The 26990-nt window shown below is 41.5% G+C and overlaps 1 protein-coding gene across 1 annotated transcript; it reads left to right on the forward strand.

The window, feature by feature from the left end:
• The first annotated feature begins 376 nt into the window (after positions 1–376).
• LOC308383248 (protein Niban 1-like) lies at positions 377–26990 on the forward strand. The gene is made up of 14 exons (XM_080861106.1): positions 377–497; positions 4437–4567; positions 4705–4842; positions 4945–5062; positions 6232–6393; positions 10280–10395; positions 10787–10891; positions 11656–11818; positions 11975–12156; positions 13558–13704; positions 13809–13919; positions 14457–14564; positions 14665–14776; positions 25455–26990. Exons 1-14 carry the CDS (start codon positions 443–445, stop codon positions 26717–26719), a joined length of 2913 nt encoding a protein of 970 aa, XP_080717232.1. The 5' UTR covers positions 377–442; the 3' UTR covers positions 26720–26990.

The raw sequence follows: 26990 nt of genomic DNA on the forward strand, positions 1-26990 counted from the left end.
CTGATTAATAACGATCTCTCCGTGAACTGCCACAGATAACCCAAAGATGAGGGACTAAATGCTTGTTATCTTTTCTAACTTGTTCAATAAATGCATCACATAAAAAAATACTTATGTTGTTAGGTAAGGGTATTATGTTAAACATGTCACTCTTGTGCATACCAGCAGATGGCCTTGCAAGGATGGCTGTGACACTTGGGTACAATGTTAAAGTTGGTAGGGGCCGCAGTGACAGATTCCACCTCACATTTTGCTGGCCCCGCCCCACCTCACCACACACTGACTCACAGAGCACAGAGGAAATGAGTTGAGCAAAAGCCTCTTGACACATCAGAGCAGCTCATTCAGTTGACATGTGTTTCCTATGTGTGTTGTGCGCAGATCCTTAAATAACCCCAGTCACCTGTTCTTAACAACCTTCAAAAGAAAGAAAGTAGACATCATGGGAGCATCTTCCTCTGGCTTGCTGGATGAGGCCAAAATCAGCTACATCAAAGGTAACTAAGAAATCACTTTTCTTTTTCAGAGCAGCTCAGAAAAACTTGAATGTCAGTTTTCTAATCCTAAGAAATAGAAGGGAGAGAGTAAAAGTGAAACAGAACCTATAAATGTATGGGCACAATGATAGCAGCTACTTTGGCTTTGTAGTAGTCAAAGTAGTAGCAGTAATAAAAGCAATAGATGTGGTTATTGCAGCTGTATCAATGTAGTAGTAAATTTAAAAATAAACCAAACTGCTACTTTTGTTCGATTGCTTTTAGACAGCATAAATATATTTTTATTAGTCTTCTAGTTGCTAACTTTTAGCAAAAGGCTGACAGGAAACCTGGTTAGAGGTGCGGTGTGTTACAAGGGTCCCCGGAATAATGGGTTGACTGGGGAAATTGCGGTTATTTTGGGCTGGGTACCAGCCTTGACCACCAAGCTAAGAGTGTGACAGTAACCAAGCAAAGGACATTATGCTTTAAAGTCTAATTAAATTATATCTATTTTAATGAATATTTTAACTTTAATAGAAAAAAGTAACAAAACTGATGTGCTCTGTAAATGTTTTTGCTTATTTCTCCATGTGTACATTCCTATACATGTTATCAGCACAGTCACATCCTGTCACTAATCTCCCTTGCAAACTCAAATGTAATTACAGCTATTTCCAACTATTATATTATTATGGGTTGTCAGATCTCTGTCTATCTATGTGTGTCAGTATGTAAGATGAAAGTCAGGCTGGATAGTGGTCTCATACTGTAAACAAATGATTATGATCAATCTACACTGAAGACACCGGATTAAAAACCCGGAACCACAGTCAAAACCCACTTACACACCAGCGTACACAAGCAGGACTTTTGTTAAATTCGGCCACATGACAAATTACTTCACACCTGCACACTGTGGTATTGTTTATATTTGGCCTTTGTATATGTGTGAGGTAGTTGATATATCCTCTCACCCTTTTCAGACATGTACATTATTTCTTCAAATATGCCTGTCTTGTTTTACCTCTCCAAGATTACTTTTTACTTACCATTTATTACTGTTTTTTTTTCCCGCCGCCTGTCCCGTTTGGTTCTTTTGCCATCAGAATTATTGTCTGAAGGCCAAGAAAGATGCCCAACGGATTTACTATACCAAGTGGACCATGGACCAATACGGCCATTGGTATTATATATATATATATATATATATATATATATATATATATATATATATATATATATATATATATATATATATATATATATATATATATATATATATATACAGTGGGGCAAAAAAGTATTTAGTCAGCCACCGATTGTGCAAGTTCCCCCACCTAAAATGATGACAGAGGTCAGTAATTTGCACCAGAGGTACACTTCAACTGTGAGAGACAGAATGTGAAAAAAAAAATCCATGAATCCACATGGTAGGATTTGTAAAGAATTTATTCATAAATTAGGGTGGAAAATAAGTATTTGGTCAATAACAAAAATACAACTCAATACTTTGTAACATAACCTTTGTTGGCAATAACAGAGGTCAAACGTTTACTATAGGTCTTTACCAGGTTTGCACACACAGTAGCTGGTATTTTGGCCCATTCCTCCATGCAGATCTTCTCGAGAGCAGTGATGTTTTGGGGCTGTCGCCGAGCAACACGGACTTTCAACTCCCGCCACAGATTTTCTATGGGGTTGAGGTCTGGAGACTGGCTAGGCCACTCCAGGACTTTCAAATGCTTCTTATGGAGCCACTCCTTTGTTGCCCGGGCGGTGTGTTTTGGATCATTGTCATGTTGGAAGACCCAGCCTCGTTTCATCTTCAAAGTTCTCACTGATGGAAGGAGGTTTTGGCTCAAAATCTCACGATACATGGCCCCATTCATTCTGTCCTCAACACGGATCAGTCGTCCTGTCCCCTTGGCAGAAAAACAGCCCCATAGCATGATGTTTCCACCCCCATGCTTCACAGTAGGTATGGTGTTCTTGGGATGCAACTCAGTATTCTTCTTCCTCCAAACACGACGAGTTGAGTTTATACCAAAAAGTTCTACTTTGGTTTCATCTGACCACATGACATTCTCCCAATCCTCTGCTGTATCATCCATGTGCTCTCTGGCAAACTTCAGACGGGCCTGGACATGCACTGGCTTCAGCAGCGGAACACGTCTGGCACTGCGGGATTTGATTCCCTGCCGTTGTAGTGTGTTACTGATGGTGACCTTTGTTACTTTGGTCCCAGCTCTCTGCAGGTCATTCACCAGGTCCCCCCGTGTGGTTCTGGGATCTTTGCTCACCGTTCTCATGATCATTTTGACCCCACGGGATGAGATCTTGCGTGGAGCCCCAGATCGAGGGAGATTATCAGTGGTCTTGTATGTCTTCCATTTTCTGATGATTGCTCCCACAGTTGATTTTTTCACACCAAGCTGCTTGCCTATTGTAGATTCACTCTTCCCAGTCTGGTGCAGGTCTACAATACTTTTCCTGGTGTCCTTCGAAAGCTCTTTGGTCTTGGCCATGGCGGAGTTTGGAGTCTGACTGTTTGAGGCTGTGGACAGGTGTCTTTTATACAGATGATGAGTTCAAACAGGTGCCATTCATACAGGTAACGAGTGGGGGACAGAAAAGCTTCTTACAGAAGACGTTACAGGTCTGTGAGAGCCAGAGATTTTCCTTGTTTGAGGTGACCAAATACTTATTTTCCACCCTAATTTACGAATAAATTCTTTACAAATCCTACCATGTGGATTCATGGATTTTTTTTTCACATTCTGTCTCTCACAGTTGAAGTGTACCTCTGGTGCAAATTACTGACCTCTGTCATCATTTTAAGTGGGGGAACTTGCACAATCGGTGGCTGACTAAATACTTTTTTGCCCCACTGTATATATATATATATATATATATATATATATATAGGTAGATAGATCGATAATCTATGAGTATATAACAGTAAATACTAAATATTGAATATTATTGTGCAGCTTTAAGTGTTTTGTTAACTGCGTTAAATTAAAAAAAAATCTCCCTGGAGTCCAGTGCTAGGGCAATTTCTATACCTTACCTTACGGTTGTAAGTTTTTTGCTCAAAACATTAAAAAAAGGTTAGGGATGACTATCAAAACAGTGAGCTGACAGAGATATTGGAGTTATGTCAGCCTGATGTCTTAGTGGTCACACTGCTTTCCCATAAAAGTCACAATGAGAGACTTGCTGGGCTGGATTTGAATGGTGAATCGCCTTGTAACCATTTACAGCCATTCATGCAGTGCTGTGTTCTATGCCTTTAAGTGCTATCTAACTACAATGACATTCTCACCTGTGACCCTTTAACTCACGTAGTTATATTAATAAACGAGCATGCACAACATTATAATTCCACATGTATCTTGTGCATTTTATGCTCAGCTCAATAACATCAGGATTATTTTCAACAATATGTATATAACAGTGTGGTGTCTCGCTAACTCTTAATGAAATTTAAAATAACACTTACATTTGGTCCATGCCTGAATGTCAGACAGACTTTAACATGCTGAACAAGCTAGCTAAGTTATGTAGCCCATATCTGAAGCAGGCTATGAAAGACATTGGCCTAGCAATTTAAACATTTGTCAGTATAAAAATATTGACAAGTGCAGCTTTAATATGTACATTTCCATCCTTAAAACTAAATTTACCATTCCCAGTTACTCTGCACTTGCAATGGTTTCCTTCAGTGAAGGGTATGTATAAGTTCAAACACTCGTTTTGAAATTAGTTTTTAATATCATGGAGTTTTTAATATCTGTGTAACAATGCACACAGAGAGGAAAACTATGCTGATTACTGTTATAAAAGAATACACATGTAAATATGTGTCATTATGAAAAAGATTGTTCTAAACAAGTTTGAGTAACATCAAACATTATAATAATCCCAACAACAAGCTGTGTTTCTGTATGCATCCAGGACTGGTTGATGGTACATTCCAGAGCTTCAGTGACTTTTACCGTCAGCAGTACTCTGTAGCCTACCTTGGACACTTACACCAGGAGGTGGAGCCTAAGAGAGAGGGGAGGGGGTTATTGCTTACACGGAGGGTAAGAGTTAAATCTTTTCAAACTCAATTCGACTACATATATATTTATGCATGTTGATGCAGCTGGAAAATTGGTCTAAATTTCTAATTATGTTAAAGTTTAACCAGTGTGTGCTTGTGTGTTTGTGCACTGTACAGCCTCAGTATGCTCCTGAGGAGGTGCTGTATGAAGGGAGCATTAAGTTCTCCAACTGGGATGAGCAGCTAAAGAAATGCAGAGAGAGATACATAATTCTGCGAAGAGACTACAAAGCAGAGATACATGATAGCATGGAGGTAACACACAGATTAATACGCTCACACACAGCACGTGAAATTTGCAGTCTAAATGATTTGCATCCTGTGATGAACATTGCTATCTGTGATTCCAATTTTTAGACTTTCAACCGTGGATGTGTGGCTAAGATGGTCCTCCAGCTGACGGGGGCAATTGTTTTCACCAAAGATGACGAATCAAGAGCTCACCTTGAGAAAACCTGTGCCGGAATATTGAATGGTATTTTAGATGTGCAACAGCATGACTGATACTACTCATAGTTTGTCTTCCCAATGAAGATATGATCTGCTTTAACTCAGCATCTCTGAAGTCAGTTAATGAAAATGAAACGACTGTCAGTAGGGAAATGCTCCATGATGAGGGTATGAGTACAGCAAACTGAGTAACACTACAAACGTAATCATTTTAGTACAGATAATTATTTATATATGTAGAACACCTCACACAAGACAACAACTTGATAACAAGCAGGTTTTAATAAAGAAGTGTAACCTTCAAGGTTTTCCGCTGGATTTAACAAATTCCTGACCGTTCAAAACATATTTGAAGTTTAGCAAGCTGTGATAAAAGGCGGAAAACACCGCAGCCATTAGGATGATTACCAATCAGTGATGCTGACTGCTTGTGTTTGTGAATGTCTAACACTGTGCCACATTGACTTATGGTATAGCATTTTCTTCTTTCCTTTCATAAAGGATCCACCAGTGCAGTCCGTCATTTGTATTAGAGCCTAGATTGTACTAAATTCTTCTAGAGGGAGAGAGATATTTTGAAAATGGAAACAGGAAACATCGAGGAAAGTAAGATTATACAGTGATACACGCTATCTATCAACTGTTCGAAACCACTTGTAAATGTCCTTGGTTTTTTTGTGTTTTTTTAAGAACATTTAAATAAAAAAAAGGGTTATAATATTGTAAATGAAATTTACAATAATGAGGTGTCTGAAAAATCAGATTGTGTTGACCCGTTTAAGTGTCAAACACAAGATTTTATACAAGAGTGTGTACTACTCCTCTCACATAACAGGACAATTTGATCAGAATAGAAGAAAATGTGGAAAGTTGCTAAAGATGATCAAGCTCAACAGAATCTCTAATGAACCTCAAATTCACATGTTCAGGCTGGGTTGGAATTTGATTTCATAACAATCTGTCAAATCAAATACCATGATTCATCATTATTAAGTAAAAAAGGTCACCAGTATCTTTGAAGATGTCCAGTATCTGATAGATTCGATTTTAGTCACTTAATTACATGATAGATAATTTACTAAACAGTCAGAGGCTTATGAGTGTAACATAAACAAAAGCTTCTTTGTTGGACACAAATTAATAGAGAATACAGTCAAACCCACATCAGTAATTTTGTTTTATTTGTGTTTCCAGGAGGAAAGGAGGACTCTTCTTCTGCAGTCGTTAATCCAGATGCATTTGCTGTGCATCTCCACTTGGCTTACACAGGCCACACCTGCTTCCTGTTTCAACAAGAGGAGGAGCGAGATCACTTCCTGTCTGGCCTGAAGACCTGTATTAGACATCGCAACCTTGGTAAACACTCATATGTATGCTTTTGCCGTGGCCCACTTAGCCTTGCTTCAGATGTGCAGGGTAATAACACAAAATAAAGACAAAACAATGTCAAATGCCTGCTTGCACAATCACTGCAAGCTAAGAAATTCCCTAAGCAGTCAAAGCCATCACACGTGTAGATAATTTTAAAAGATGAATCGCTCGCTTTCAAATTATTTGAAATATCCAATTTTTTTTAAAAAAAATGACCAGACCCATCAGTTACCTCACTTTTTCTCCCCAAAGGTCTTTAAAAGGTCTTTATATGTTGGTATGACCAAGTGCAATTTGTCTATGTGCATGACTTCTAATTTCTGAGGATGTCCTAGTTCAGAATTATGTGTTTTCATATCAAATGAAAACAGTTTTACAAAGTATGCATCATTCTAACTACTACAAGGTCAACAACAAGTTTGGGTCCATTTCTTGCTCAGTAGCTCTGAATTTTTCTAACTCTCTCCTAAGCTGGTAGTCCTTGCTAATATTTTTGAGCTAAGAGCTCAAAAGGATTTTCAATATTTTGTCATGGTGTGCAGCGCTACATGCTGTTGATTAAATCCAAATACTTTTTACAGTTGTCTAATATCAGATGTGAGTGTAAAATATTTCAAATTGTTGTAGCAGAGTCCTGCTTCTGGTTGGCTCGTCTTTAGTTTGTCATTCATGTTGTGACAGTTGCCCGGGTGACAGATATAAATATTAATGCTGCTGACTTCCTGTGTGGTTAGCTAGGATACAAACCAAAAAACAAACCCCTTCAACTTTAAGCAATAAGGTTGCAAAAACACAGCACATCATATCTGCACAAAGATATCCTCAGCAGGAAATAGCACACAGATGGCCGCCACTGTCTATTTCACTTTAGATGTGTAAAGCCACAGCACTTACAGTGATGTTGATTTTATTCATCTCAAAGTGATATATCAACCTCTTCTTCCAATAACCATATCTCTTCATTTAAACACTTCCTTGGAATTTTAAGTCTTTGACTTTTTTAAACATTTGATGATGTTCTGGTGTCCCTTCAAAAAAAAAAGCTAGCCTACCTGAAGTACTTCTGCCCCCACTGTACACTTGTATGATATATAACACATAATGTTAATTTTAGATTATTGCAATCTGCCAGTTGTGGTCAGATGTTTACATAAACTCATGAATGCCATGAATAGGCATGAATATCTTGTTAATTTAGGGGGTTTTAATTATTTTTTTTTTTCATTTGAGTTACGAATTTGTATTTTCTCTAATCCACACAGGATCATACAGGCTGAAACACACATATATGCACTCATATCCTTATAAATAAAACACAACTTGAACAGGTAGTTGTTGACAGGCTTCTGGCAAATTGTGGTTGGATATTTGACCACTCATCTTGGCAGAATTAGAAGACTTAATTTAAATTGGTATGGTAACAATATTAAACAATAGTCTGTCCAGTTTTTACCCTGCCCTTCACATCATGGTAGCTAGGATAAGGCTTTTAAAGGAATGGAGAATATTTTTGGCCAGGTTTGCAAATTAAATTAAGAGAGTTTAAAAGTATCATGTGGAGGGTATTTACAGATGTCTAAATATTGGACTTTAGAAAGAAATTTTGCAATCATTATTGAAGATTGTTTGGATAGCTATTATTTTTAGTGTTTGTGCATACAAACTAGGTTTTACATAGTCTTTTCTAAAATTAGGAAACCTGTCAGTAGCTGCAGTGAGAAAAAATGCACACTGTTTTGTGAATTTAGCAATGACACAGATGCAGACTTGGTATGTTAGTCAGAGCAAATTCAGGGGTGATAGGTAGTGATGGGACTACCTATCATTTGAAACACAGAACTATTTCTATCCATCCATCCATCCATCCATCCATCCATCCAAACCAACTGAGCGAGTCCTTGGGTCTACCTCCTTGCGGTAGGACATTTCCGGAATACCTCACCTAGGAGGTGTCCGGGAGGCATTCTAGTCACATGCTCGAACCACCTCAAATGGCTCTTTCTGATGTGGACGAGCAGTGGCTCTACTTCAAGTCCCTGGTCGAGTCTTCCACTCATTGAAGAAAACTCATTTCTGCCACTTGTATATTTAACCTCATTCTTTCAGTCACTATCCAGAGCTCGTGACCATAGGTGAAGGCTGGAGCGTAGGATTGATGGCTTTGCTTTTATGCTCACCTCTGTCTTCAATTCAATTAGATTTAATTTGATTTCAATTTAAACAAATCACAACAATAGGTGCAAAAAATCACTCAGTGGGTTGAGGAGTATAAAAAAAACATGCATCATATTCAATTCAATTCAATTCAATTCAATTCAATTCAATTCAATCTATATAGTTCCAAATCACAACAGAAAAACCCAACAAGAATCATACGATCCCTAATGAGCAAGTGCTTCAGCAACAGTGGGAAGAAAAAACTCTTGGAACAGAAAGAAACCTCCAGCGGAACCAGACTCGGAGAGCGGTGGCTGGCTGGGGGTGTAGAGGGGAAGACAGGACAAAGACAAGCTGTGGAAAAGAGCCAGACAGGGTTTTCGGAACAAACTGTTAAATGTTCAGTTTCTATGCCATATGTCAGAACAAGATCTAGAATGTCATTAAAGTGGTGGGTGGGTTGTTTTATATTTTAAAAGAAGCCAATTGACGCTGTAATTTTTAGTATCTACATGGATGTTAAAATCACCCACAACAATTATTTTATCTGAGCTGAGCACATAATTTAGATAAAAAGTCTGAGAAATCGTTCAGAAACTTAGTAAGGCCCAGGTGGATGACAGATAACAACAAGTAAAACTGTTTTTTGCTATTTCCAGCTAAGGCTAAGAACCAGGCTTTCAAATTAATTAAAACTCTGTCTGGGTGTTTGGTTAATTAACAAGTTGGAGTGGAAGAGTTTTTGAACACCACTCAGACTCAGACAGTCAGGGTTTTCAAACAGGGGGCTAAACGGGGTCTCCAATTCAGTGATCCTGGCCTCCAGAGCTGCAAATAGGCATTTAATTACAAGTATCATTGTTACTAAAGTAGGCCAAGGAGTAAGTAAACATCTGACACAATGAGCAGGAAAGTGCAGGAGGAACAGGTGAAAAGACCATGCTGCTAGAGAGTCTGCTATGAGCTAATCTAAGCGAATCCCTAGAGACACATTTAGTGAATACTGTCAATATAATTAGCAGATCAATCAACAGAGAATGGATATTGTATAAAGTATGTGAAGACTATACTTTGAGATAAGATGTTGTCTATATGTTTTTAAGTAAAATCTATGCTATCTAATCAAAACTATATCTTCAGTCGATGTCAGCAGCATCCCATGTGTAAAATGTCTCTTCCTCTCCTGAAATATCTGATGGTTTACCAGAATCGCTTTGAGGCTGACCAAAAGTCAAATAGGAAATGGCCGCATGCTGTTTTTTTTTAAAAATTTATTTATTTTTAATTTTTAGCAGGATATGATTCATGACTTTCTGTTCCTTAAACTTCTGCAGAAAAAAAAATCTGAAACAGCTCAAGGGAAACTACACTACAAGACATGTTTTTTAGTGAATTAGCAAAAGAAAAAAAAGAAAAAAAGAACAAAAAAATTAGAGATGTGAAAATGGTCAGATGTGTTGTAATGAGAATGGAATATTGATGTCAGGGATCCACCGAGGATACAGGATCAGCACAATTTCTACCAAACTAAAATGACTAATGACAAAATACTAAGAATTAAGTATTTTAATACTTACCACACTTGTAGATCATTTTAAGCCACGGGTGTTCTAATAAGAATGGGATACTGATTTCAACTTTCAAAAATAAAGGGACAGGATGAGCATGCCACCAGATTCTTTCAGAATAATAACAAAATCCCTACTTCCTGCAGACCCGTGGTGTAATTCATCATATGAGAATCAAGCATATGCACGAGCCCTCCGACTCTACCGACAAGACAAAGGATGCTATGAATCCTGGGAAATGCTGCTGGGCACTGAGGAACAAGTTTGTACACACACACACATTAAAACTTTAAGCCTGTCTGTGTTCTTCATTTCACTTTAGTTCAATTTATTTTTATAGTGCTAAATCACATTAATAGTTATCTCATGGCACTTTTTTTTCTAAAGACCCTACAATAACATGCAAGAATTAGAAAACTCCAATAATCAGATGTCCCACTACGAGCAAGCATTTGGTGACAGTTAGAAGGAAAAACTCCCTGAACCAGGCACAAGGAGGGAAAACCTCCTTGTGCTGCAACCAGTTAGAGTGTAGGGAAGGGAGACAGCAGAAAAGACAAACTGTGGAAAAAAGACAGAGATTAGCAATAATTTATGATTAAATGCAAAGTGTTGTAAAGACAAAGCCATAAACAGTGTGCTTGTGTATGTAGGTGCTTGCCTCCCAGGTGATGGAGGAAGTGTTGCCATGGTTACACAGTCAGCTTCAGTCCAGGATAAAAGGCAAGAAGACTGAAAAGATACGGCAATGGCTCGCAGTAAGTAAAAATATGACACCAAGTCTCTGCAAATTCTGAGTCTATCTATTTATGAAATGTTCCTGTTCAGGATTGTTTTAGTACTATGTCACTCGTTTAGCATGTATGCGTAGCATTTAGCAATATTCTAACTAACACTACTGAATGGTACGGTAAAAGATGATCAAAGCATTAAGCAACATTCACAGGAATTATCATCTAATCAAGCAGTTCTGAGCAGCTTGCGAACATATGAGGTAATGAGCTGCTTTGTAAGATGTGTTTAACAATATATTTATATTTAGCAATACATAGGGGTATTTCTTTTACTACACTTTTTCTCCATGGCCATTTATGCAAATTAGAACAATGTTCAAAAATGTAAACAAATATTTAGATAGCTGTCTAAAGATAATGTAATGTGTCATTGGCATATTTAAATATAAACCTTGTATTACAAAAGTCCCTATTGTAATCAACTGGGGATCTTAAGCAAAAGTTCCTTGTTATGCTGCCCCCACGTGGTCAAAAAAATAGCATTTTTTAAAGTGAACTTCAAGACTTTTTCTTTCTTTAGAAATGATATAATCTGATACCATACCAATCTGATCTTCTCAGAATGCTACCTAACTTATCAGAATTAAGGGAATTATCTGACAGCAAGTATCTTTGAACTACAACACTATTATCTTTTACCCCGTGTTCCAACAAATTGTGTGTGGCAGTTTTAGCATCAGTTTTTAATCTCTCTGTTGCACAGTGTATTAATTTGTTCGTATGTATAGACAGTGCAAGCAACCCACACGTTGGTGCTGGAAAAGCTGACTGCAGGTCTGGAGGCTCTGAAGAAGGAGTGCCGTGAGACAGCATCAGACAATCAGGCACTCATCAGATCCAATCTGGACCAGATAATGTCCTCTCACTTGTTCCTGGAGCAAAAAGTCAGAGGTACACATTGTTTGACTAATCTCATCTGAAAATGCCTAGAAAATGAGTGACTGTTTTTAATGGCTAAACTCAGCTAAATCCATATTAAGCTACAAACTGAGCGTCTAGCCATGGTTCAGCTTTTGTGCACATTTTGTGAATCTGTATCTGTTTCAGCATGTGTATGTGAAGAGGCAGAGAAAGTGTGCAGTGAGTCTGTAGCACCCTACATGTCCTCCATCCTTGAAGCACTTACCGAGAACATAAGCGGAGGTATTCTTGGGATGCAGCGCACGCTGAAAACACAGATGGATTCGGCCTTTTTACACAAAAACGAAGGGACACAGGAGACAAAGAAGGTGAGAGAGGACTTGTTTTTAGTTACCCTAAAGTATTTGTGTGGCAGCCAAAATAAGAGCTGTTCCAATTCTCCAAATACTGAAGAAAGAAGTTTGAATGCTGCCTTTATCGTTTCCTTTAACATAGGATACAGTGCACCATCCTTTATGAAAACGGAGGTGAAAACACTCCCATAATTTACTACAATGGACTATCTGACAATTATGAACACAGTCGACATAAGTGGAGCAGATCATGTAAATGTTATTTGTACAGTAGCTGCATTTTCCATTTCATTCCAAACCTCTTGATATATTTACAATTTTTACCAACAGTTTGTTAAGCTCAGAGCTGAATATCACCAGGAGCCTCTAAACACTCAATGTGAAGACTGAGTGAAGAGTTTGAGGTTTTAGCAGTAACAAGAGCAATAGCAACTTTGAGCCATCCATGCAAAGTGCAGATTACGAATTCATTCTGATAACATCACCCCTTCTAAAAGTAAACTCTCCTAGTAGCAACTATCACAACCACAATGGGCATAAGACATGATTTTATGGTTTGTTTGTTTTGGGTTTTTTTGCATTTGATTTCATGCAAGATGTTAGTAAATGTTAGTAAACCTATGGCCACGAGCTGTGGGTAGTGACCGAAAGAACGAGATCCCGGATACAAGCGGCAGAAATGAGCTTCCTCCGAAGGGTGGCTGGCCTCTCCCTTAGAGATAGGGTGAGAAGTTCGGCCATCCGGGAGGGGCTCAGAGTAGAGCAGCTGCTGCTCCACATCGAAAGGAGCCAGCTGAGGTGGTTCGGGCATCTGACAAGGATGCCCCCTGGGCGCCTCCTGGGTGAGGTGTTCCAGGCATGTCCCACCGGGAGGAGGCCCCGGGGCAGACCCAGGACACGCTGGAGAGATTATATCTCTCGGCTGACCTGGGAATGCCTTGGTATTCCCCCGGATAAGCTGGAGGAGGCGGCTGGGGAGAGGGAGGTCTGGGCCTCTTTGCTTAGGCTGCTGCCCCCGCGACCCGGCCTCAGATAAAGCGGATGAAGATGGATGGATGGATGGATGGATGTTAGTAAATCTGGCCATAAATGTTCCTTCTTCTTTAAAGTGCCAGCCTTTGTAATGAAGGGATATTTTTCACAGGCTGTTCTCATTTACATAATCTCCATAAAACAGAACACAGTGTGGCATTTTGTACTCCATCTTCCTCATATTGTAGTTTCAACACAGCTGGGACATTTTCATTAAGGTTAGACTTTTGGAAGGCACCCATTGTGCCGCTTTTGTGCCATCTTGAAGAGGGTCTCATTTGAAATCAAGAAACACAAGATGTTTGAAGTTGAAGATGTCTGAAGTTTTTGCTTGCCCAAATTTTCAAAAGTGCTGACAGAAAGCATTTGCTCTATTTCTTTTAGGCCTTGTCCAGTCTACGATCAATGCGTCTAGATCAGTGCTACAAGCAGGTGGAGAACCTGACAGAGAAACTCGAAGCCTTAAAAGAGCGATTTGGATTGAGCAGCATTCATAAACTGGTTCACTATGCAAGTCTGGAGATGGAGCTGGTATGAAGCACAATCTTCAGTATAGACATGGCCTCTCAAGGAGCCTAAAAGTAGAAAAGATTGACGTGAGCCGTTTTTTAGTGTTTGCTGTGTGTGTGTTACAGTTGCTGGACAGTGCTGTCTACACCTTGGAACAGTTCCTCCAGTCATCAGCCAGACTGCAGCCCACTCAGGTTCCTGTTAAGTTGAACAGGGCTACAGAAAGAGTGCTGAAGGTAAATAAGTTAATTATTTTGAATTAAATTTTTATTTAATAAAAAATCTATCATGTGTGATCAGAAGATTTCTGAAGGAACTGTATAGACCGTGTATTTTAGAAATCCAAATAAATGAAAGATATGTGATTTTCATAAAATAAGGAATAAATATGCTTAGATACACCATTAAAATGTTACACACTGAAACAAAATGATGTGTGCATTCTAGTGGGAACCCTGGACTCTGGTCCCAAACCCTAAAAACATGTCTTTGTAGCAGGTGTAGTGCGCAGCTTGTTAAACCTGGAAAGCCCTGAGAGACTATTTGAAATCTACAAAGAAAAAGTATTTGTGTCACTGACAACTTGTGTTTTTATGTGGGTCAGTTGCAAATTGACACACTACAAGTTCAATTGCGGATTCAGACAGCAAAGTAAACTAACCTGTCACAGTGATAAGTAACTTGTTCCTGTTTTCTAGTGTGCCCCACAAATACAATACAATCTTTGCTCAAAAGTGAGTATTACAAAAAATCTTGCTTGTGTGTGTGAGTAGCAGCTGGACTATGACAGCAGGGTAGTCCAGAGGAGGCTGTACGAGGAAGCCCTGCTGGAGATCACTCTGCCTACTCTCACCAGGAAGATGGACAGCAAGTGGAAAACTGTAGGTCAACCTGCTGCTACTTCACTCTGTCTGACTCTATCGTGTGTTATTGATATTTTATATTCTACAAAGCATGGACTGTCTGGTTTTCTGTGTCTAGGAGCTGCAACAGTTTGAGCAGTACATTTTTGCTGACTACAGCAGTTTTATCCTGGTTCATAACATTTACGATGATGTTCTGAAAACCATTCTCAGCAAGCAGATAGAGACAGGTAAATATTGATCTTGATATTGATCTTTGTTTGTGCATTGGTATAGATTTTGTTTCTTCTTTTTTCTGGTATTCTCTCCTAGGCTACAAGGAGACAGGTTACAAATTAAACGAAAATCCTGGACTCATTTTATTTACATGGTTTTACCTCAGAGAGAAGCATCATTGTGAATCTATAAATTGTAAGGATTTGGTCACTTTTACCCTGTCATGAAGCATCTTCAACCTATTCTTGGATGACAGTGCATCCAAGCCCATTCATCAGGCACAGAGAACACTCATTTTCTGCTTCTAAATTGAAACTGAGGTTATTGTACACAGCCCAGAAAACCTTAGAAATATGGTATCTAATCAGATTCTTGCTCTGGATGGCATTACCTTGGCCTCCAGTAACGCTGTGAGGAACCTTGGAGTCATTGTTGACCAGGATATGTCCTTCAATGCACATATTAAACAAATATGAAGGACTGCTTTCTTCCATTTGCTCAATATCTCCACAAGTCTCAGAGTGACGCTGAAAAACTAGTTCATGCATTTATTACTTCTAGGTTGGACTACTGTAATTCATTATTATGAGGATGTCCTAAAAACTCCCTAAAAAGCCTTCAGTCGATCCAAAATGCTGCAGCAAGAGTCCTGACAGGGACTAGAAAGAGAGAGCAGATTTCTCAGATATTGGCTTCGCTTCATTGGCTCCCTGTTAAATCCAGAATTAAATTTGAAATCCTGCTCCTCACATACAAGGCCCCATCTTATCTTAATGACCATATCACCCTTTTAGAGTACTTCGCTCTTGCACTGCAAACTTACTTATGGTTCCAAGAGGATTTAAAAATAGTAAAAAAGTAGTACATCGTACTTGTATGATTAGGCTTAAAACCTTCTGTAACAAACCACGGCAGACACAGCAGACCTGGTGACATTTTTATGCTCTTAAGCATCCTTTATTAACTCTCACACGTTGCTATTCACACCACAGCCAGCTTAACATACCGACAACAACAAGAACCACACTCAGGACCCAGTAGTATTTAAGCAGGGTGGTGTGATGACCCGATGCAGCTCCAGTGCGTTGGCTTCTCCTCCAGCTGTGCCACAACCACGCCTGCCACACTTTCCTTTTTCTAAAGCGTATAGTTAGACAGTAATCAGGTGACCCTGAATCCTCCCTTAGTTATGCTGCAATAGATGTAGGCTGCTGGGGGATTCCCATGATGCACTGAATATTTCTTCTTCACTCACTATGTGTTAATAGACCTCTCTGTATTGAGTCATACTTGTTATTAATCTCTGGCTCTCTTCACAGCATGTCTTTTATCCTGTCTTCCTTCTCTCACCCCAACCAATCACAGCAGATGGCCCCGCCCCTCCCTGAGCCTGGTTCTGCCGGAGGTTTCTTCCTGTTTAAAGGGAGTTTACCTTCCCACTGTCGCCCAAGTGCTTGCTCATAGGGGGTCATATGATTGTTGGGTTTTTCTCTGTATTTATTATTGTTTATATATATCTTACAATTTGAGTGGTTTGGAAAAACGTGCTTCATATCTAATTCCATTCAATTTAGTTCAGTTTTATTTCTATAGCACTGAATCACAACAACAGTTGCCTCAAGGTGCTTTATATTGTATAGTAAAGTAAAGTAAAGTAAAGACTTAACCTTCCTGCCTTCTTGGGACCTTTTTGTGCCACTGCTATGTGTTAAATGGCTGCCATTTCCACTGTGTTCAGTGGAATATAACCAAACTTGCCACAGGATAGTTTTTACCTGTCAATGTTAATATTCCAGTGTGAATTCCTTAAATCAGCCTAAAATGGCTGAGCAGCAGAAATCCCCACACCCATCACCCTGGGGACCATTTTCTGCCCATTGACTTCCATTATAAACGCTATTTTTCAACCCCAAATTATCATCATATGATTTTATTTTTTCTTCTTTTCTTGGATGTCAATGAAGACTCAGGGCCTTGAAGTTTTAATTTTTAAATTGCAAAAAAAATGCAAAAAAAATAATGGCAGGTCAAAATGTATGTTGGTGCCAATCTTTGGTCCATCTAAAGGCCTACTTATAATGACAATCACATATTACTTCAACTGGTTTTTTGTGGAAATATTTAGTTTCGTTTTTTGGTTTTTGGGGCTTATAACACAGGGCGCTCATGTAATAACACTGGGATTTGAAGGGTTAAAACAACGAAAATATAATTAAAACTTTACATGAATATTTCAGGGAGAAGTAGTTTTACAAGGTTGGCTAATTTAAAGTGGAATAAAATATGGATATATGGTCTTTTTATGGCGTGGCTGAGAATGGTCCCTAGGGTGATGGGTGTGAGTTTTTTAAAGGATGGCAGGAGGGTTAATAATACAGAGAATCCCAACAAAAATCATATTACCCCCCCCCCTATGAACAAGCGCTTTGGTGACAGTGGGAAGGAAAAACAGCAGAATCAAACTCATTGAGGAGCAGCCATTTGCTGCGACAGGGTGGGGGTGTGGGGAGGAAGACAGGAAGAGAGCCAGAGATTAATTATGACTAATATTTGAATGCAGAAACCTGTATAAAGACATAGTGAGAAAAAGGTTAGTGAAGAATAAACACTCTCCCCAGTGCATCAAGGGAAGCCCCCTCCCGCAGCTTAGACCTAAGCCTGATCTTTACAAGAGGGTGTCTGTCTCTCCAATCCAAACTGGAAGCTGGTTCCATAGAAGAGGGGCCCAAAAGAAGGCTCTCCCTCCCATTCTACTTTTAAACACCCTAGGAATCACAATTAAGCCAGGAGTCTGAGAACAAAGTGCTCTGTTGGTGTGATACGATAACTATGAGGTTTTTAAGATAAGATGGGGCCGGTTCTTCAAGACCTTTTACGTGATAAAAAGGTTTTTAAATTCAATTCTGGATTTAACAGGGAGGCATTGAACAGAATCCAGGATGAGAAAAATATGCTCTTTCTTTGTGTAATGGGGAAGGCTTTAGGACCCAGGGGACTCAATGGAGGGCATAAAAGAGGGCGTAGTAACAGGTGCTGACGATTCCCACTGACAAGCGGCTGTGAGTAATGGATGCGTGAGTAGGTGAAGAGCCGAGAAGTTTAATCGCCTACGACGCAAACTGTGGTTTTAAACCTCTATAGATGAGGTTCAAGTAGTGATTTCTGTGGAAGAAAAGGCCAAGACAAATCAGGTGTGCAGCAAATACAGTTGCCTACTCGAGGGCAGGCTGCACATGCGACCTTGTCACTGTTTTTTTCCTCCTTCTCTGTATGGTTGTGTTTTGTTGGTTTTAGCAGGTCACCGTTTTTAATTATTTTTGTTGTTTTATTTCGGGTTTTGTTTATTTTTATTGGGTTGGTGCAATACTAAGCGGGCAACGTGCAATCCCTGAGTGGGGCTCATACCTCGGGGGAATGAGGATTTTTTAGTGGTGCTCTGTGTGTGGATTTGCCGTGATTAAGGTTTATTAAGAGTGCTTTTGTATTACCACCGTCTATTGCCTGAACTAGCACTTAGTGCATGCTATAAGTGTTCGGTTGGGCCTTTTTATGTTTGAGGTGGATTTGTCTCTTTTAGAGTGACGAGCACCTGGGACCGCCAAGGAGGAACAAACCCTCAGGTGATAGCTTCGTTGCTGGCAAGGTTGCACCGCTACTATTTTTTTGTTGTAGCGATGTTTTAGGTTTTTTTTTCTTTTTCTCAAAACTTTGGTGTCTTGTCATGTTAATAAATTGTTGAACATCTTTTACTGATATTGACCCTCTTGTCCTGTTTATTCTGGATTCGATCCTGTGAGAGTTTTTTTTGGTCTGAAAGTTCGTACTAGTCATAAGAGAGGCCCACAGTGGTTACTTGGTGCCTTATACCACGCTACATTAATTGGCGTTGTCGACAGAATCTAGGTCATATCAGTTACGGTGTTTGGTTTTTATTTTGACGGTGGCCCTGCTTATTTTAGGAAGAATATTAAAGGAGAGGAGGGAAAGAAAAAAAAACAGTGACATTTTCTACGGAGGGGAAGCCAACGCTTGGACTGCTGTGGGGATAATAGACCTCCGTCGCCGACCTTATGGATGACGTACAGGCCCTTTTGGAGCAGCTGCAACAGCTAAAAGCAGCAAATGAACAGTTGAGGGACCAATTACAGGAACGTTCTCCTGTGACTGGCCAAGTGCCAGACCCAGTGCCAGGTCCATCTACTGTGCCCTCAAATATGAATTCAATAAATGAAGCTTCCAATGTGTGTTACGTTTATGCACCTCGGGAGCGTAAATGCCCAAGGTTCACCGGTAAACTGTCAGTGGACTTGTTAACGGTTGACCAGTGGGTGGAAGAAGTACATAGGTGCTTGGAGATTCGTCCTATGTCAAGAGCAGCACAAGTGATGTTTGTGATGGACCATCTTGATGGCAGTGCCAAATCGGACGTCTGTTTTCATTCGAGTATCAGCAGAGACACTCCTGACAAGATCTTTGATATTTTGGTCGAGAACTATAGCTGCACTCAGTCATATGTAGCTGCCCAGCTACAGTTCTTCCAGCGCACCCAGCGAGAAGGGGAATCTCTGCGAGATTACTCTCATGCTCTTAAATCTCTAATGGACATTGTAAGCTGTAAGACACCAGGTGGTATTCCAAATTCTGACATATTGTTAAGAGATCAGTTTACTGAACATGTCCATGATGATATGCTGCGTAGAGAGCTGAAACAGCGGGTCCTCCAAACACCAGACCTGTCCTTTCTTGCCCTACGCAGTATTGCCCTTAAGTGGGCTGATGTAGGGAGGCAGGGAGGGAAAACTAGGCCCCGAGCCTATTCCTGTGATACGAATTGCCAGGTAGTAGAGGGAGTTAATGCAGAGATGCATGCAGTCACCCTCGGGTCTAATGATGACATTCTACAGATAAAAGAGTGCCTTCGTAAACAACAGGTTCAATTGGATACGCTTATGAAGCAGATGTCGGTCCATTTCTCACAGCCGTCTCAGACTAACATCCCCTCGATCTCTCCCACCACTGGGCCCTTTCGTTTCCAGGCAGATGGAAAGCCAATTTGCCATCGGTGTGGTAGGGCTGGTCACATTGCCAGGTTCTGTAGGGTCAAACATCTAGCCACGAAGAACAGTGGTGGGTCTCATGCTGACGCACATGCACACAGTCAGGTTGTGGAACAAGGCCCTGAGTCTCAGCTGTCGGGAAACTAGGTCCCTCTGGTGCAGAGAGCCAGGCATCGGGAACAGGGTTTGTAGGCTCAGCTGAAGTTGCTATGGGAGATCCCTCTCGCTTAATTGGAAATTGTCCAGTGGTGGAAATAGAAATGGGGGGTGTTATAGTTCCCTGTCTTTTGGATACTGGGTCCATGGTCACCACTATTCGAGAGAGTTTCTTTGAGAAGCACTTTAGGCCGCAGGGGGTGGGGCACTTAAAGAAATGCCAATGGTTACGCCTCAGGGCAGCTAATGGGTCGAAAATCCCCTATATAGGCTACATGGAGCTTGATGTGACTGTTTTTGGCGGCATCCTGACAAAAATGGGCGTGTTAGTGGTGGAGGACCCTCGAGATGGTAGCGTTCAGCAGCCACAGAGTGTGCCTGGTCTCTTGGGGATGAATATCATTAGCCGTTGTTACCACCTACTCTCGGAACAGTTCGGCCCTCGTCTGTTTGAATCCCCTGCCCTTGAAAATGCCAGTAAGACGTGGAAAGAGACACTTCATAAGTGTCAGCGCATTGAGGCTTTGAATACATCCGGGTATTTAGGTAAAGCAAAAGTCTATGGTCGAGCTGTTTGTGTCCCTGCTGGGTCGTTGAAATGGATACGCACTAGTTGCCCCTCTGCTGCTAATATTAATTTCCCATCAGTGCTCCTGGAGCCTATAGCGACGGGTAATCCCCTGCCGGGGGGCATCTTGGTTTCTCCGGCCCTCATTTCTGTTGAACAAGGTGTGGTTGACATTCCGGTGGTTAATGTGGGAACTGAGGATGTTTGGTTACCGCCTTGTACACAACTAGGCGAGTTGCATCTGGTTGACCCCCCATCATCTGGGAACCCTGTCGTTATCGCAGAGTCTGAGGACTCCACGCTGCCGATAACGATGCACGAAGTGACCGTACAGGCGCATTCGCACTTTGATGTTTCTGAACTCTCATGGCCTACTTTGTCCAATGAACAGGTCCAACAAGGAGTGTCACTTTTGCAGAAGCATTGTTCAGTTTTTAGTCATGGGGAGGGAGATTTAGGATGTACCACATTGGTGGAACATGAGATCCCTTTAATGGACGATGCCCCAGTGCGACAGCGGTATCGTAGGCTCCCACCTTCTCAGTATGAACAAGTGAAAGCTCATATTAAAGATTTGTTGGATCGGGGAGTAGTGCGTTTAAGCAGTAGCCCTTATTCTTCCCCAATTGTGGTGGTTTTCAAGAAAAATGGGGAGATTAGGCTGTGTGTTGATTACCGTTTGCTTAATGCCAAGACACGGAAAGATGCTTATCCCTTACCCCGTATTGAGGAGTCATTAGATGCCCTGACGGGAGCACAGTGGTTCTCTACATTGGACCTTGCAAGTGGGTATAATCAAGTACCAGTGGCCGAGAAGGACAAAGCCAAGACTGCTTTCTGTACCCCTTTTGGGTTGTTCGAATTCAATCGAATGCCATTTGGGCTTTGTAATGCCCCTAGCACCTTTCAGCGGCTAATGGAGCGGATTTTTGGGGACCAAAGTTTCCAGTCCCTCTTATTGTACCTGGATGATATCGTGGTGTTTTCATCCTCTTTTGAACAGCATTTGGAGCGTCTTGACTTGGTCTTAACGCGGCTGAAAGAGCACAATCTAAAGTTGAAGCTGGAGAAGTGTCACTTTTTCCAGCCAGAGGTTCAATACCTCGGGCATGTGATATCGGCTTCTGGGGTGGCGACCGACCCCTCTAAGATTAGTGCAGTGGCTGGGTGGGCGCGACCGACTACTTGTATAGAGCTACAGTCATTTTTGGGATTTGCCTCATATTACCGGCGGTTTGTCAAGTATGCTGCCCCGCTTCACCGGCTGGTGGGCGAGCTGGGAGGTACCAAGAAGAAACGTAGAAGTGGTACCAGTGGGCCAATGGGCCAATGGGTCACCTTTGGAGTGAGGAATGTGAGAATGCATTCCAAACATTAAAAAGGTTGCTGGTTAGTGCCCCAGTATTGGCCTATGCCGACTTTGCTAAACCTTTCGTCCTTGAGATAGATGCCAGTCAGGCAGGGTTAGGGGCAGTACTATCCCAGGAGCAAGAAGGGAAGAGACGGCCAGTTGCTTTTGCTAGCCGGGGCCTGCGACCTAGTGAAAGGAATATGTCCAATTATAGCTCTAGAAAGTTGGAATTTTTGGCTCTAAAATGGGCTGTCACTCAAAAGTTTCGGGAGTATTTGTTGGGAAATAAGTTTGTCGTGTTCACAGATAACAATCCTCTCAGTTATTTGCAGACTGCTAAATTGGGAGCTGTAGAGCAGCGATGGGCCTCAGAGCTAGCTGTGTTTAATTTTGAGATTAAATACAGGCCAGGTCCCAGCAACCGCAATGCTGATGCGTTGTCACGGCAGCTACACCCACAGAGTCCATCTGGCCTGCTTCCAGGGGTGAAGATCCCACAGACAGATGTGCAAGACCAGACAGATGTGGGGCAGCTGGGAGATGCTGTTGCTGCTACGTGTAGGGCCATAGGTGCATTTCCATCCCGACCTAAAGCTGACTTAATATCCCTTCAAGCTGCCGACCCGGTAATTGGCCCTTTCTTACAGTATTGGGAAAGTGGGAGGCTGCCTACTAAACAGGAAATGGGAAATGTAAGTAAGGGAGTGAAAAAGTTGTTGCAACAGTGGCCCAGAATCAAGTTGAAGGAAGGTGTCTTGTATCGTCAAGTTCAGACACCTGGTAATGGCAAAGTTTTGCTTCAACTGTTGCTACCCCAGTGCTTGCAAATAGAGGTTCTAAGAAGTTTACATGATGATCATGGTCATCAAGGCATTGGACGCACTACCAGCCTGGTGAGAGAAAGGTGTTTTTGGCCTTTTATGGCACGAGACATTGAGAAATATTGTCAGGAGTGCGATCGTTGTGTCTTGGCAAAGGCTGTACAACCAAAGGTTCGCACATTTAGGGGGGGTTTGGTGGCCGCTAAACCCCTGGAAGTCATTGCCATTGATTTCAGTGTTTTGGACAAGTCTAGTGATGGGCGTGAGAATGTACTTGTGGTCACTGACGTGTTTTCGAAGTTCTCTCAAGCATACCCTACAGTAGATCAACGGGCAAGTACAGTGGCACGGGTGTTAACTGAAAAATGGTTTTATATCTATGGGGTCCCTAAGCGTATCCATAGTGATCAAGGAAAGAGCTTTGAGGGAGATTTGTTGAAACGTCTGTGTCACCTGTATGGCATAGACAAAAGCAGGACCACGCCATATCACCCTGAAGGCAATGGACAATGCGAGAGATTTAACAGAACACTCCATGATCTGTTGCGCACACTCCCTACTGATAAGAAAAGAAAGTGGCCGCAATACTTGCCACAGGTATTGTATGCTTACAATACCACAGAACATCAGTCTACTGGTTTTTCACCGTATGAGCTTATGTTTGGCCAGAAGCCCCAGTTGCCTGTTGATTTCCTACTGGGGGCTTCCCAGTCGGAATCAATGTCTAGATCTGCGCAGGAGTGGGTGGAGGAGCATAAACAACGTTTAAGCTCGGTTTATGTGCATGCGAGAGAACAACTCCAACAAGCTGCAGAGAGGAGAAATAAACATTTTCAGCCCACAGTTATTTCCCTTCTCCCCCCAGGTACTTTGGTTTATCGGAAAAGTCACCCTTTAGGCCGCCATAAGATCCATGATGCCTGGGATTCTACGGTGTATGTTGTTGTGCAGAGTATGGACAAAGAAGGCAGGGTTTATAAAATACGCCCTAGAGATCATTCAGGCCCTGACAAAAACTTAAATCGGGCAGAGTTGAGAGTAATACCTTTGGGTACTATGGCACCTGCTCCAGACCAACATCCCCTCGCTGACCCAGGGCTGGTACTTGAGTCACCCCAGCAATCAATATCGGATATACCAGATGATGACAGTGAGGTGGGTGGAGTTATACTCGCCATGGCTCCAAACCCACCCAGAGATCAGCTACCCTTGGTATCGGTTTCAGAGCCTGTTGGTGAAACTAGGAGTCTAGGCCTGAGCAACCTGAACCCTGTAACCCTAGTTCCAGAACAGCCAAGGGAAAGTGGGATTGATAATAGGGAGAATGTTCCAGAGCAGGACCCGGGAAGAGTTCAGGAGCGGCCTAAAAGAAGTACAGCAGGAAAACATTCAAACCCCTTTAACCTCCCGCGGTCAGTAAATTCGACGGTTGTTTTTCTCACCGGTGATTCACAAAGTTCCCCTGTCCATAATGGTTTGCCCCAAAATGTATTTAGGCCCTGGCAGTAAGTGGTCGCCGGGACGGTGACCTTTTAAAATGAGGGCAATTGTAATGGGGAAGGCTTTAGGACCCAGGGGACTCAATGGAGGGCATAAAAGAGGGCGTAGTAACAGGTGCTGACGATTCCCACTGACAAGCGGCTGTGAGTAATGGATGCGTGAGTAGGTGAAGAGCCGAGAAGTTTAATTGCCTACGACGCAAACTGTGGTTTTAAACCTCTATAGATGAGGTTCAAGTAGTGATTTCTGTGGAAGAAAAGGCCAAGACAAATCAGGTGTGCAGCAAATACAGTTGCCTACTCGAGGGCAGGCTGCACATGCGACCTTGTCACTGTTTTTTTCCTCCTTCTTTGTATGGTTGTGTTTTGTTGGTTTTAGCAGGTCACCGTTTTTAATTATTTTTGTTGTTTTATTTCGGGTTTTGTTTATTTTTATTGGGTTGGTGCAATACTAAGCGGGCAACGTGCAATCCCTGAGTGGGGCTCATACCTCGGGGGAATGAGGATTTTTTAGTGGTGCTCTGTGTGTGGATTTGCCGTGATTAAGGTTTATTAAGAGTGCTTTTGTATTACCACCGTCTATTGCCTGAACTAGCACTTAGTGCATGCTATAAGTGTTCGGTTGGGCCTTTTTATGTTTGAGGTGGATTTGTCTCTTTTAGAGTGACGAGCACCCGGGACCGCCAAGGAGGAACAAACCCTCAGGTGATAGCTTCGTTGCTGGCAAGGTTGCACCGCTACTATTTTTTTGTTGTAGCGATGTTTTAGGTTTTTTTTCTTTTTCTCAAAACTTTGGTGTCTTGTCATGTTAATAAATTGTTGAACATCTTTTACTGATATTGACCCTCTTGTCCTGTTTATTCTGGATTCGATCCTGTGAGAGTTTTTTTTGGTCTGAAAGTTCGTACTAGTCATAAGAGAGGCCCACAGTGGTTACTTGGTGGCTTATACCACGCTACATTTGTAGTCCCTTGTCAGTACTCCTGCGGCAGCATTTTGGATTGACTGAAGGCTTTTCAAGGTGTTTTTAGGACAGCCTGACAATAATGAATTTTCTACTCCGTGTAGAAAATTCCCGTGTAAAAAAAATGGGTTCTGAAAACCTGTACATCCATTAGGCAGCTGACAGAATGAAGTGCTCTGTCCTATAATGAAACCTGTGACAAATACTGAATATGAACTGGAACATTCCTGTTTGGTCCAAACATAAATTATGATTTTGTCTCTTCCTCATTATCAGCTGTCCAGGATGCAGCTAGTAAGAAAAGCAACAATCTCCTGTTGGACACTTCAGATCTTGCAATTAGTCAGTACAGTTTGCTGGGACAGACGCCTCCAAACTCTGCACCAGACAGCCCATCTGTTCATGCCCGACGGTCCTCCTCAGCCATGCCCACTGATGATCAAGAAACAATTTCTGCAGTGGAAGAAAAAAGTCAGACAGTTGATGTTTGCCCCCAGAGGAAGACAGAAGGTAACACTGATAGTGAATGTGACCAGACACATGTCTCTGACCAGAGCACAGTGCTTCTTTCTCCAGTTATTATCGTGACACAACAGTTGGATGAAACTGGCAGCAAAGAGGACCTGTTCCTGAAGGAAACCATAGAAGTTCAGATCACAACTGATGCATCTTCTACAGCAACAGAGCCAACAATAGCAAACAGATCAGACACAGATGCAAATGTTACATATGAAGTCAATGCACCCAAGTTATCTGCTGAACAAGGACCGACCATCCCAGACTCTCTGGAGTCGTCCCCTCTGGTCTCACCTCAGACAACAGAGATCCAAGTTCAAAGTGAACCTGCTATGCCTGACCTTTCAGTCTCAAATCAGCCATCAGAAGAGGATTCTTCCATCCAGCCTGCCTTACCATCACACCCACCTGATGCAGATAGTCCAGTACAAATCAGCCTCGGATCACTAAGTGAGGCAATTGCTTGCAGTTCCTCAGAACCTTCTGTTATGCCAATGATGGGACAGCAGACCACTGACAGAGCAGTCTATTTGACAGGAGAACTTAAAGACAATTGGGAGGTGGAGAGAGTAAAAGAGGAGAAACACAAAGATGAAGCAGAAATTGAGGGGCGTGAGACAATTCAAGCACGGGAAGAACAGAGAGAGAAAGAAGAGGTAACAGAGGAAGAAACAGGTGAGGGGCAGATGGAGATCCAAACAGGAGGTGAGCCTGCTGATGACAGCTCATCTGGATCACCAGTGGAGACCACCACTGCCTTAAACACAGAGCAGAAAAAGAATAAAGAGATGATGGAGGAAGAAGTGCCAAGCAGTGAACTCAGGATTGAAAATAAAAAGGATGAAGATGAAGCAGTCACAGAGAAAGGAGATTCTACAGAAGAAAAAAAAGAAGAGGATACACCAGTAGAGAGTGCTAATGAGCTACCTTCGGACAGCGTGGCTTGCATCAGAGAACTTGTGGTTGAGATTATTGAGATAGAAACAACAGTCTCCCCTGTTGCTGACAGTAGCAACAATCTCTGAAACAAGCATTAAAACAGCAAGAGCAGTTCCAGACCAATGATTCCCAACCAGATAAAAGTCACTTCAATAAGCCTTACATTTTCTAATTATTCCAGACAGAAATTTGTGCTGATTTAATTAATGTGCTGTGTTTTCATACAACAGTAAACTGAAAAATGGAATAGTTTGTCATTCTATTGTAACTCTTTTGTTGCTTTTTTTGATTCTATATTTTCTATAACAATTGCATTGAATCATCCAAATAAAGATGTTAAACTTGTGATTTTTTTTT

The sequence above is a fragment of the Rhamphochromis sp. 'chilingali' genome (assembly GCF_963969265.1).
Source record: "Rhamphochromis sp. 'chilingali' genome assembly, chromosome: 16".
Taxonomy (NCBI): Eukaryota; Metazoa; Chordata; class Actinopteri; order Cichliformes; family Cichlidae; genus Rhamphochromis; species Rhamphochromis sp. 'chilingali'.